A 12,496-nucleotide genomic window follows, 5' to 3' on the forward strand; every position below is an offset into this window, starting at 1 on the left:
AGTGATTAAGTACATGAGGTCCATTATGCTGTTCTCCCCTTTTGTGTATGTTTGAAATTTTTCTAAACAAGGAGGTATTTTTTAAAAGTTACTCTCTATATTAAGCTAAAAGCTTCTAAAGGTTTTTAGAATCTAATTGTTTGTTTTAATTTTGGGTTTTTTTCTGTTTAATGATAGTATGTTATGTTCTCAGAGTGATGTTCAGATATTTGGCCTTTCTTATACCATTTATTATTTAATAAATTACTGTTATTCTTTAGTGTTCTTTGTATTTCAACAATGAAAAACAACATTCATTTTCAGAGTTCCATGTTTCTGCGTTTTATACTGTACAAATATCTGGTTTTTGAGAGGGCTTAACTTTGTCCAAACTTGTTTGAAATCATTACACCTAAACACACATTTAGTATAACTTGTTTTTGTTTTCACAGGAGCCAAGCAATAAAAGAGTTCGGCCTCTAGCTCGGGTCACATCCTTGGCAAATTTAATTTCTCCTGTAAGAAATGGAGCCGTCAGACGATTTGGTCAAACCATACAGGTAGGGACAAGTAATGTAGTGAGGGGACTTTTTATAGAAGCCTAAAATTTGCATTTTCTTTGAGTCATACAAACAGGTTTTTACTATTATACTTAAACATAACATTCCTTTTTTGGAATGTGCTGGTAAGGCATATTGTTGCCAGAACAATATTTATATAACCTCATTATATTAGTTTGTATCTTATATCAAAGCAAGATCTTTGATAGTTTTTATTCCCAGAGAGAATTTTGACTGATAAATATTTAGAATACTGCTAGATAGAAGCTTGAATAAATGATTGTTTTATGCATAGAGAAATTCTCAGAACCTTGCTTTTAATTTGTCTTTCTATTTTTTTTTTAAGAAAAAAAGTAATAATTCCTGTATCCTCCAAACCTTCTTCTCGTTCACCTCTTTCTTTTCTTTTCAGTCATTTACCCTTCGTGGTGACAACAGATCCCCCGCTTCTGCCCAGAAGTTATCCAGCAGATCTACAGTCCCGGCGCCCGCCAAAAGGAGAAGCAGTGCCCTGTGGTCGGAGATGTTAGACGTCAACATGAAGCAGTCTTTAACCTCCAGAGAGATCAAACGTCAGGAGGTGTGCCATGCTCAGTAGCAAGACCATGTGTACTGGCTTAAACTAAAAAAAAATAGACCCTGATTCTGTTTGTTTTTTGTTTTTTTTTTTGCGGTACGCGGGCCTCTCACTGTGTGGCTGCTCCCATTGCGGAGCACAGGCTCCGCGGCCATGGCTCACGGGCCCAGCCGCTCTGCGGCATGTGGGATCCTCCCGGACCGGGGCACGAACCCGTGTCCCCTGCATCGGCAGGCGGACTCTCAACCACTGCGCCACCAGGGAAGCCCCGACCCTGATTCTTAAACATATGTTTTGCCAGAAGAATAGCAAACTAATGCCTATGGCAAGATAAACTTGCATTTTTATACTTGAATGCCATTCATAACACATGCTGAGCAGCACCTGAGATGGGGGATGGTCATCCAGTTTAACAACTCGGATGGGGTAGAATTATGAAACCTACGGCATCCGCTAATTTGAGATTCCATTCTGCATTAGTTTTCAGACGGAATCACTTTAAAAAGCGCCGTTCAAAACGTCAGTTAAATGGTAAATACCAGTTGTATGTAATTTTTGTTTCTCAAAGGGAGGAGTGATCTATGATGTTTGCTGGATTTTTTTTTAGGCAATATATGAAATGTCCCGAGGTGAACAGGATTTAATTGAGGATCTCAAGCTTGCAAGAAAGGTCAGTAAATAACTTTCTATCATGTGCCATAGTTTTTAAAAATTACATTTCACAAATTCTAAAGGATGATTTTCTTACCTTTAGAAGTTGAAAAGTAGAGAATATCTACTGGTGAATACTTCTTTTAGATGAGGTTTATTAGATGCATCTCTTCAAATATGAATATCAGTAAGTCTATTTTGGGCTTAACATATACTTTAATTTCTTTTATGTATAAAATAGAATCCACACTAGTTTTACATAGTTCGTCATGCTTGCATTCAAGTACAGATCTCTCATCATGTTTTATTTGCTTGATCTCTTTGTGTGACACATTTCTCCCCTCTGACAGGCCTACCATGACCCCATGTTAAAGTTGTCTATTATGTCAGAAGAGGAACTCACACAGATATTTGGTGATTTGGACGCTTATATACCCCTGCATGAAGGTAAGATATGCTACCTAATTTTCATAGGATTCTGAACAGCAGTAACAAGTAATTTTAAATCTAAACTTCTAACTTAGTGCTGAATATTTTTTAAATTTTTATTGAAGTATAGTTAATTTAAATATTATATTAGTTTCAGGTGTACAGCATAGTGATTAAGATTTTTTATAGATTATACTCCATTTAAAGTTACTATAAAATATTGACTATATACCTTGTGCTGTACAATATATCCTTGTAGCTTATTTATATTATACACAGTAGTTTGTACCTCTTAATCCCCTGCCCCTATCTTGCTCCTCCCTGAATTATTTTTTAAATAAACCTATTGGCATTTCTGCTTCTTTACACTTCAGATTTGTTGGCAAGAATAGGAGAAGCAACCAAGCCTGGTGGAACAGTAGAGCAGATTGGTCACATTCTTGTGAACTGGGTATGTAGCAAGTTGTTGCCTTCAGATAGGTTTATACAGATATGCCAGACTTGTCATTTATGATCAATATCACATTGATTTGATCCAGTTACTGGATTCTAAAATCAGATAAATAAGGCGTTAAAACTGAACAAATTTACATAGCTGTAGAAGTTATAGTCTCTGTTTAAAAAATATTTCATGAATGATGCAGTTTCATTTGTTTTAAGAATATGTTCCTCCTTAGACAGAATTCCCACATTATATACCATCAGTTATCTGTTTTATTCTCTCAGTTAACATTTGAGTGCCTGCCAGATGCCAGCCACTGTTCTAGGAGGGGTGACTAGAGATTCAGTGATAAAAGATGGTCTCTGCATTTATAGTCAAGTGAGAGAACAGGCAGTAAATAACCAGTCTCAAGGCTGTTGAAGAATGTGAGAGAGGAGGGCTCAGGTGTCCTGGGAATACAGGAGACCAGCATGTAACTGAGGCTGGGGAAGTAGGAGGCATGAGTCTTTGTTTGGATTTAGCCATATTAGGGAAATTGAAAAAGGGCATTCTCAGATTGGCCCGAAATACTATCCAACCCCCATTATCACCTGCAGGAGAATTTTCACAGCTTGTTAAAACTTTCAAGAATAGCTATAAGTATTCTATGGTAAATTATGTTGGTTTTTCAAATGTTAAACTGATTCTGAACTACTGTGATAAACCTCAAAGGATCATATAATAAGCTTTTGATTAAAAAAAAGAATAGCTATAAGTTTTCTGTTTTGTGTCCACAGTCTTACTAATGGACTAAATTGTAACAGGAACTCATTATACTTTGTTTTCTCTTATTACTCTTCAGTTGCCAGGCTTGAATGCCTACAAAGGCTACTGCAGTAACCAGCTGGCAGCCAAAGCTCTTCTTGATCAAAAGAAACAGGATCCAAGAGTCCAAGACTTCCTCCAGCGATGTCTTGAGTCTCCCTTCAGTCGAAAACTAGATCTTTGGAGCTTCCTAGATATTCCTCGAAGCCGCCTCGTTAAATACCCTTTACTGTTGAAAGAAATTCTTAGACACACTCCAAAAGACCACTCTGATATTCAGCTTCTGGAGGAAGCTGTAAGTAGTCCAATAAGTGATTCTTACGTTTTTCAAGTTTACATATTAGCTTGCCTGAGAAAGATATACAATGATACTCTCACACTGTCTGCATGTTGAATCAGCACAGTGAAGTTTTCTGTAGTCGTTTTAAGTTCTCGTATGTTACTGCACTGTGCACTAATAAAGAGATGTGTAATACATAACACATTTTATATTTATATTTTAGTTAGAAGACCGGATTCTAATCTGATCTCTTCCATCAGCTAGCTGTGTGACTTTGGGCAAATCACCCATTTGGCTGAGGCTGTAAAATGAAGGGACGGCTGAATTACCCGATTTCTAGAGTCCCTTCAAGCTTTAACATTTTATCATTTTAATGTGACATTTTAGTCCTGTAGGCAAACAGGATAAACTAATATGCTGAAAATGCTACATTGATTTTTTTTAATTATTTTTAGATATTGATAATACAAGGAGTTCTCTCTGATATCAACTTGAAGAAAGGTGAATCAGAATGCCAGTATTATATTGACAAGCTGGAGTATCTGGATGAAAAGCAGAAGGACCCTAGAATTGAAGCTAGCAAAGTATTGCTTTGCCATGGGGAACTGAAAAATAAAAATGGACATGTAAGTGCATTTGGACACTAACATATGAAGTGAGCAGTTACTGCCCTTTTCTCACTGTTTAATTTTTTTCCACATTGATTATGAAGCAGGTTTATAAAATAAACTCATCACATACTGAAAGAAGGTAACTGGATTTTATGTTACCAGCTTTGGTAAAGCAAACATTTGGTTTCTGTCATTACCGAATAAGTTAAATGTCTTGGTGGAGAATCAGTAATCATTTATTTTTTAGTTTTGAAGCATAAATCAACTTGTTTGGCTAGGGGTTCCTTTCTAAATAAATTATTAGTTTTATGATGTTTAATAAAAAAGCATATCCTTCAAAAAAATTTTTTGCAGAGTTTATAGTAATAGAAGTAGTTTTTAGCACTACTAAACAAATTTTTGTAGCAGATTGAATGAGAGCAAACTTATTTTTTAAATCTTAATTACAAAGTTACCTGCTAGAACTAAGTATAAGCATGGGATGGTATTTTTATTTCATTACGTGCTTTTCAGAAGCCCAATTTGTAAGTTGAGGTTCTTTTTTGGAAAAGAGTTAATCTTTCATCTCTGATTTCTATCATGAGGCCTCATTGTTCTATAAAAGCTTAAATTTATGTGGGACAAAACAGAACAATTAACATTTTTACCAGCTTACATTTTTAAATTCTCACCCTGTTAGAAGACTGTGGTGTATAGTCCTGGTGTTTCCAGTCACATTACCACCGACAGTCAGGTCTTTGTGGTGCATAGCGTTTGCTCAGCTGCTGCTGAATCTAATGTTACACACGGATAAAAAAGTTGCATATAGTCTGTGATGACAAAAGCTCTCCGAGGAGAACATGCATAACTTTAAAATCACCATCGTTATGAAGTCATTTGTAAGGGGGATCTTAGTAAATCAATTTGATGAAATTAGTAAGATCAAATCAAGTTGTTTTTACAATGGATTTCAGTCAACTTAACGTCACAAAGTTCCATATTTAGGAAGCATTTTTTTTTTCTCATTTCTCCAGAAACTCTACATTTTCCTGTTTCAAGACATCTTGGTTTTGACTCGGCCTGTTACACGAAACGAGCGTCACTCCTACCAGGTTTACCGGCAGCCAATCCCAATCCAGGAGCTGGTCTTGGAAGACCTGCAGGATGGAGATGTGAGGATGGGAGGGTCCTTTCGAGGGGCTTTCAGCAATTCAGATAAAGGTAAAAATACACGCTTTAAAATAGTTTCAATAATCATAAACTCAGTTTTAATCTATAAGAATTCTGTCCCCACACAAAAAACTAAAAATGAAATGGGTTCCATCATCCTATACCTATTACACTCCTTGAGTTGGCAGGTGCTGTGCTGCTCTGACACCAGCACATGTACCTAATAAGTAACATCTAGGCACTATGTAATGTATCTGCCTAACATGTGCATGCTGTATAAATACCAGCACCCATATTCACTTTATCTAGAATAAACTTTTTAAGTCTGATTTCCATTTTTTAATTTTTCTTTTTCTAGCTAAAAATATCTTTCGAGTTCGCTTCCAAGACCCCTCTCCAGGCCAGTCCCACACTCTACAAGCCAATGATGTGTTCCACAAGCAGCAGTGGTTCAATTGTATCCGAGCTGCCATGGCCCCTTCCCGACAGGCCACCAGCCCCTCTGAGCTGCAGGGCTTGCCGGAGCCCCACGAGGAGTACGGAGAGAACTGCCCCCCTGCCAGCAATGCCAGGGCCCAGAGACGGGCGTCCACGGCATCCAGCGTGACTCAGGTGGAAGTTGATGGAGACGCTTCCGAAAGTGGCACCCCGGTGCACACAGCAGACAATGCTAAGGGCACAAAAGCGCCCCGAGCCCAGGCTGGCCTCCGAAAAGCCAGGGACAAAGCCCAGGTCGGTGGCAAGCGGAAAGAGACACTGGTGTAAAGGAAGCTCTGTGGTAACCGGGGGAGAGACTTTATTTATAACTGTGTACAGTTGTTCTTTCTTGTAATGTGAGTATGGGAGCGTTGCAGGGTTACTTAATACCAGTCTTCACATTTTCTGTGTTTTTGGTTGGGTTTTGGTGGTGGTTTTTTATTTTTTAATTTTTTTTAATGGCAGCTAAAGATATATATGCAGATTACTGTTAAACTGCAGTGTTTTTTTTTTTCTCAGATCATCTAGAACATGTAAGTCTGGTATTTTTAATCAAATGAAATACTTATGAAATGGGTTTTCTCTTCATTCTGCATTCATCGTGACTTTTTTTTTCTTTTTCTTTTTTGCGTTATGCGGGCCTCTCACTGTTGTGGCCTCTCCCGTTGTGGAGCACAGGCTCCGGACGCACAGGCTCAGCGGCCATGGCTCACGGGCCCAGCCGTTCCGTGGCATGTGGGATCTTCCCGGACCAGGGCACGAACCCGTGTCCCCTGCATCGGCAGGCAGACTCTCAACCACTGCGCCACCAGGGAAGCCCCATCACTTTTTAATACCAATTGTGATGTTTATAATATTGGCCAAAGCTTAAAATTTTGCAAATACAAGGATTTTACCAGTGTTTATTTGATAAACTTTGCATGCAGAATTTGAAATTTTAACATCAGCATCTAAGATCTACTTGGAATATATGTTTGCAATATTTCAGAATTTATGTTGAAACATAAGTTCCTTGGAAAAACAAAACTTAATAGGTTTTCCATTTTAACAACTGGAATGCTTTTTATTAGTTTGTTTTTCACTGCACATTCCTCATTTTTCATTGATTTAACCTGCCAATTATTTAATTTTTTCATTGTAAAGTAGTTTTTAGTATTTGCTTTTATTTTTTTACTTTGATGCCTTTTCAAATTGGCATGTCTTTAAAGTGTTTTTCTTCCTTGATTAAAAATGTGTGTGTGTGTGTGTGTGTGTGTGTGTGTGTATTTTTTTAAATCATATTAACTTTACCAAGTGAAATCAAGCCATACTGTTTTTGAGCCAGTTAAGAAAATTGCAGTTTTTAAAGTGTAGTATTTCAGGGTTAGAACATACATGAAATGACTCAGTATATTCTGGACTACTGAAAGAAAACCACCTTAAGGATTTCATGGAAAGTTAATATTGTCTGAAAAGCAAGAGGGAAGGAAGTTGGCTGGTAATAAGTATTAAAAAAAAAAAAAAAGAGGGAAAAAGAGTGTAGTTTTGTCTTAAAGTAAAAAATGTCTGGTTGTATCAGACATTTATGAAAGATAGTAAAAGCTAAACTTGAGAGTGTGTAGTAAGTTGTAGAAGGCTTGAGGGAAGTGAACTGTATTTGCCTTGGTTTACAATACTTGCAAATAATGGGTTTGAAAAGAAAATGTGTTGAAAATTTGACCATATGAGATCAGTTTTGGCAGATGTATTCATAAGAGACTGGTGAATCTTTTACTATGAAATGTTTCTGTTCAAATGAGATCGTAGTCTTTAAGGCGGGGGTGCTAAAAGCCCTATGTCATGGCACATTTGTAATGGTGATCAGCTCAAGTAAATGTTGACTATTATGTGAACTATATTTGGCCAGTGGAAATGAAAATTGAAAAAGACTGTAAATAGTTACATCCAAATGATTTCTCTGTATAAATGAATTATACAATTAAAAAAAGAAAGTCACACACATAATCACCCTTAAAGGTTTCTTGGCTGGTGGATGTTTGGGGGACGTTTGCCAGAATGCGTTGGTATAGCAAAGGGGGTGATGGCAAGCCTCACAAAGTTCTTTAAAAAGTCATAAATACTTACACCTTTGAAATTCATTGAAAAGTAAGAGAAAAAGATTCAATTAGGTCAAGTTTTTTGAATCTTATTAAACCATTTAGAACACATTATAATCAGAAATAGCAGTTGAATTGAAGACAGCTGAACATCTGGCCACTTTCTGGATACAATAGTAAAGCTATTAGCAAAGCATCCTCATTAATTTGATTAATTTCAGATTTTAACTTAGGTATCTCAGGTTTCTAACTCTGGAAATTCAAAGTCAGTAGTGTAGATTATATCAGTGGTTATGATCTGAAAAATCAGCAGATTTCTAATCATTTGTAGAGATGTTATAAGATACAGTCTCTTCCAGAATTACCTTGATCAGCCTCAAGTTGTAGAAACAATAGTAGTTCTAATATTGTTAATGAAATGATGTTTTACTGAAAACTCTAGCTTCCTTGGGTTCACTCAAGGGAAAAAATAAGACCCAGAAACTGAATAGTTGTGTAGAATGGACACTCTTCATAAATTGCATCTATATTTGAGAACATCTGACGATTTAGCCTAGTAGTTCTCAAGCCTGTTTGGGCATCAGAGTCACGAGGGGTACTTTGAAAAAAATAAAGGTAACTGGGCCGCACCCCCTAGCTCCCCTCCCCCAATTCCTACACCTGTTTCACTGAGTCAGTATCTGGGGGGTGGGAGTAGAGGGCTGGTAATTTATATTTGTAAACACTCCCCTCTAGTGATTCTGATACAGTGCATTCCTTGGGTCAGCACTTAGTAATCACTGATCTAGCCAGTAGCCATTATGTAAATGCTATATAGTAAGTACTGACATATATCTATTAGCTTTTCAGTTTACCTTTAAACTCTTCAGAGTCTGAGTTGAGGTAAGTACAGTTTTTCTTTTAACTTCTTTCCATGAGCATGTTTGTATATTTTGAGCAAAGGGTAGTCTCTCTGAACTGAGGGCTCAACCTAGGATGTGTGCATACAGGTGGGAGGGGAAGCTCGGGTATCTGGATTAACTGTCAGCCAGTGGGACACCAGTGTCACTAAATCACCCTTGAATCTATTAAGACTGGCATTTTCTCAGCTGATCCGGGAGGCGACTCGCCACTCTTGTGCTGGCTTAGCTCTACTTTATGTTTAGTGCTTGAGTAAACATGCAGACCCAGCACAGTACTTGGTTTTCTACAGTATATGTATGGCTAATGCTAATGTTACTGAATTCATTTTACAGCCATCTGCCAATGCCTGGCTAAGGCTCCCATCTGTCAGTCTTGATGACTGAGATACAGACCAAAGGGGGCATCTCTCCAGTTCTCTTCCTTATTAGAACTCCTGCCTGTCCCTAAAGGGGAAACTGGTGGGTAGTATTGTCTGTTAGGGTTAGAAGTCCTGGGATTCAAAGTAGGTGATACCTCAACCTGCAAACTTGGGCTTTTCTTAATCAGCATTAGCGAACACCCTTGAAAGAATCGCATTCCTTTGTCCATTGAAGCTAATACCCATGAGAGGAATATCCTAGCAAAGTAAATTTCCCTCAGTCCTAGAGTCTAGAACTTCCTAGATCAGAGGAGTTTGGGGTTTTGCTTGCATATTTGAGCAACTCCAGAACCAACTGCAAGTCTGAGGAACTTACCAGATATGGTGGTTTCCTCAGGTCTGGTGGTACATAATCTTATTTAGCATGCACGCTTTGAGACAATGGGAGCATCCACTAGGGTAACAAATAAATGTTTAAATCCATAGCTTCAAAATGAGTCTGTAAGAAAAAGCACAACCTTTTAAATCGCCTTTGGAGTATCTCATGAAACCAACTTACTCCTTTGAGAACTGATTTTAAAAAAATCAAGCATTTATTCTGCCTTTTCCTCTACAAACTGTATCTCAGGGTAACTGAACAGCTGAGGAAGGGAAGATTTTCTTTATAGCAGTAGCCCAGCTAATCAATGAAGAAGGCATGATAGAATATCACCACTTTGTAAGCCCTGGTGGATTGATGGATCTAGATTTCAGCCATTAATAAAGACCACCAGCCACGGCATACCTCTTGACAGTGGTGCCCCCCACCACCTAAGCAGTCTTCCCAAGAAAATCAGCCTGAGTTGCATCTGCAGGAAATTAAGACAAATGACAGTTTCTTCAACAAAATAAAATTGAAAGAGAAAGATGGAGGTATCTATGACTTAAGAGACATGTCAAACCATTGCAATGTATGGACCTACTTGGATCCTAAATCAAATTGTTTTTAAATAAGACAATCTGAAATATCCAGGATAGACTGGATATTTAAAGTCCCCTAGATATGGGGGTTTATTTATATATAAATTTATTTATATTTGGCTGTGTTGGGTCTTCACTGCTGCACACAGGCTTTCTCTAGTTGCGGCGAGCGGGGGCTTCTTTTATCGCAGAGCACAGGCTCTAGGCGCGTGGGCTCAGTAGTTGTGGCTCGTGGGCTCTAGAGCGCAGGCTCAGTAGTTGTGGCACACAGGCTTAGTTGCTCTGCGGCATGTGGGATCTTCTGGACCAGGGCTCAAACCCGTGTCTCCTGCATGGGCAGGAGGATTCTTAGCCACTGTGCCAATAAAATTGTATGAGGTCTGAGATTTCCTTCAAAATTACAGGGCAGGAGCATGGTTAGGGATAAAAATGAAACCAGATTGGCCAGCAGTTCAGGATTGCTTAAACAGGATGAGAGATCATGAGAATTCATTATATTCTTTGCATATCTTTTTGAAGATAAGTGACATTTTTCACTAAAAAAGCAGAAGTTAAAAAAGAAAAAGAACTTAATGAAATTCCAGGATCCTAATGTTTCCAACTTCTCAGTCTCTTAACCCACTCTGAACCCCCAGTCTTCACTTTTCAAAATAAAGGCAGAATGTTTATCAAATATAGATGATTTGCTCTCTACCCTCTCACAGATACACAAACCTTTTGCCTAAATTCAACATTTGTGTCCTCTGTTACAATTTGGCGACAGGATCAGACTAATCTGGATTCTGGTTTAATCCACACAGCCTTTTCCTCCCTCTACTTTCCTTTCCCTGTATGTCTCCCTCTACCATCATCTGCTTCCTTCACCTGCCCGCTTTCCCAGGCACACGAACGTGTTTTCCACCCTGAGCTGAGGCAGTGAGAAAGATGTTCCCAGGTCCCCAGTGAAGTGACTCCATGCGGCCTGACCCTGAGAATTTCCAGCAAGGGCCAGTTGGTTAACTACATCTCTGCCCCTTAAGAGAGGAGACAGCATTACAATCTCTGGTAATGTTTGTGCTGCTGAGTAGCCCAGAAAGTGAGACAAAATCAGCTACCTTCGAAGAATTCAGCTGACCTTCCACGGAATTCAGATTCCTCTGTAGCTGCTGCTGGGGGCAGGGGTGGGGGTCTTGTTTCCCTCACTCTCTGGGCAGGGCCAGGAGAGACAAATCAATAAAGTCAGGCCTGGAACCTCACACAGAGTTTAGTCTGATCCCCTCTTCACCGGCTGAGGCATCTGAGATCTGGAAACATCACATGACTCGCCCAGGATAAGCCGGCGGGTGTGTAGCAGAGCTGAGGTTAAAGTCCTGTGCCGGCCTGTGTGTGTCCCCTGAAGATGCCGCCTCTGCTGCCAGCCCACGGAGGTTCAGAGGACCCGCCTTGGAGGACTCCCGCAGACCTTGGAAACGAGTGTGTTATGAGTAGTGACCACAGCAGAGGTTCGTGTCTGGTTCCAATAGGCAGCAGGTACAACCCCGGTCAGTTCACCTCTTCACACAGCTCTGCAGAAACTGGTTTCATTCTGTTCCCAGGAGCTGACACTGTTCTCAAATCGGAAACCAGAAACCAGAGCTCTCTCCAGCCTTGATGTCTTATACTTCTCAGACTGAGTGCCATCTTCTTTGTTATGCAGGTGCAGGCTCAGAGTCAAAGCATCTCCCGGGGCCTCATAGCTGGCAGGTGACAAAGATGGAGCTGGAAACTGGGCTCGGACTGCTGGTGCTGTTTACTCCACTCACTGTGTTCACAACTTGCTGTCCCAGGAGGTCTGGGGGTGGGGGGATGTTAAAGCTGGGGTGCAGGGAAGGGGTGGCAGAGGGTGGCCTGTCGGTGTCCCCCCACCCAGGTGGCCACAGGTGCTCTTTCAGTTTGAAAGGGAAGAGGGTGGTGCAGGGCTGGCAGAAGTGTTGGGAGTGAAGGGAAAGAAAAGACGTGACCCCGTTTCCCTGGTTTAGAAAATGGGGGGTGGGTTGACCTGGGCTCCACGGCCCTGGCCTCTAAGCTCTCTGCTTGTGCCGAGGCCTCAAGGCCTGTTGGTCCCAGCCTTCCAACCAGGGTGCTGCCCCCGCTAAACTAGGAAGCAGAGGTTTAACTGGACATTCTGTCTCCCTTTCTTTCCCCTCAAACACCGGCTTCTCTGTGCGTTTAGAGACCCGCACCCTCAGGTTTGACCAGCGCCTGGTGTCATCCGCTGTGTTA

The 12,496-nt window shown here is 40.0% G+C and overlaps 1 protein-coding gene across 2 annotated transcripts in view; it reads left to right on the plus strand.

The window, feature by feature from the left end:
- Positions 1-7,942, plus strand: part of NET1 (neuroepithelial cell transforming 1) — a 52,549-nt gene extending 44,607 nt beyond the window's left edge. For both annotated transcript variants that reach the window (XM_060005984.1, XM_060005983.1), the window contains 9 exons: positions 432-539; positions 952-1,119; positions 1,724-1,786; positions 2,118-2,214; positions 2,571-2,647; positions 3,480-3,737; positions 4,178-4,348; positions 5,347-5,533; positions 5,841-7,942. In XM_060005984.1, the coding sequence (XP_059861967.1) occupies positions 432-539; positions 952-1,119; positions 1,724-1,786; positions 2,118-2,214; positions 2,571-2,647; positions 3,480-3,737; positions 4,178-4,348; positions 5,347-5,533; positions 5,841-6,247 (1,536 nt within the window). In that variant the 3' untranslated portion in view covers positions 6,248-7,942. The remainder of the gene's footprint in view (positions 1-431; positions 540-951; positions 1,120-1,723; positions 1,787-2,117; positions 2,215-2,570; positions 2,648-3,479; positions 3,738-4,177; positions 4,349-5,346; positions 5,534-5,840) is intronic.
- Positions 7,943-12,496: the final 4,554 nt, after the last annotated feature.

Source organism: Delphinus delphis, chromosome 2 (genome assembly GCF_949987515.2).
Source record: "Delphinus delphis chromosome 2, mDelDel1.2, whole genome shotgun sequence".
Lineage (NCBI taxonomy): Eukaryota > Metazoa > Chordata > Mammalia > Artiodactyla > Delphinidae > Delphinus > Delphinus delphis.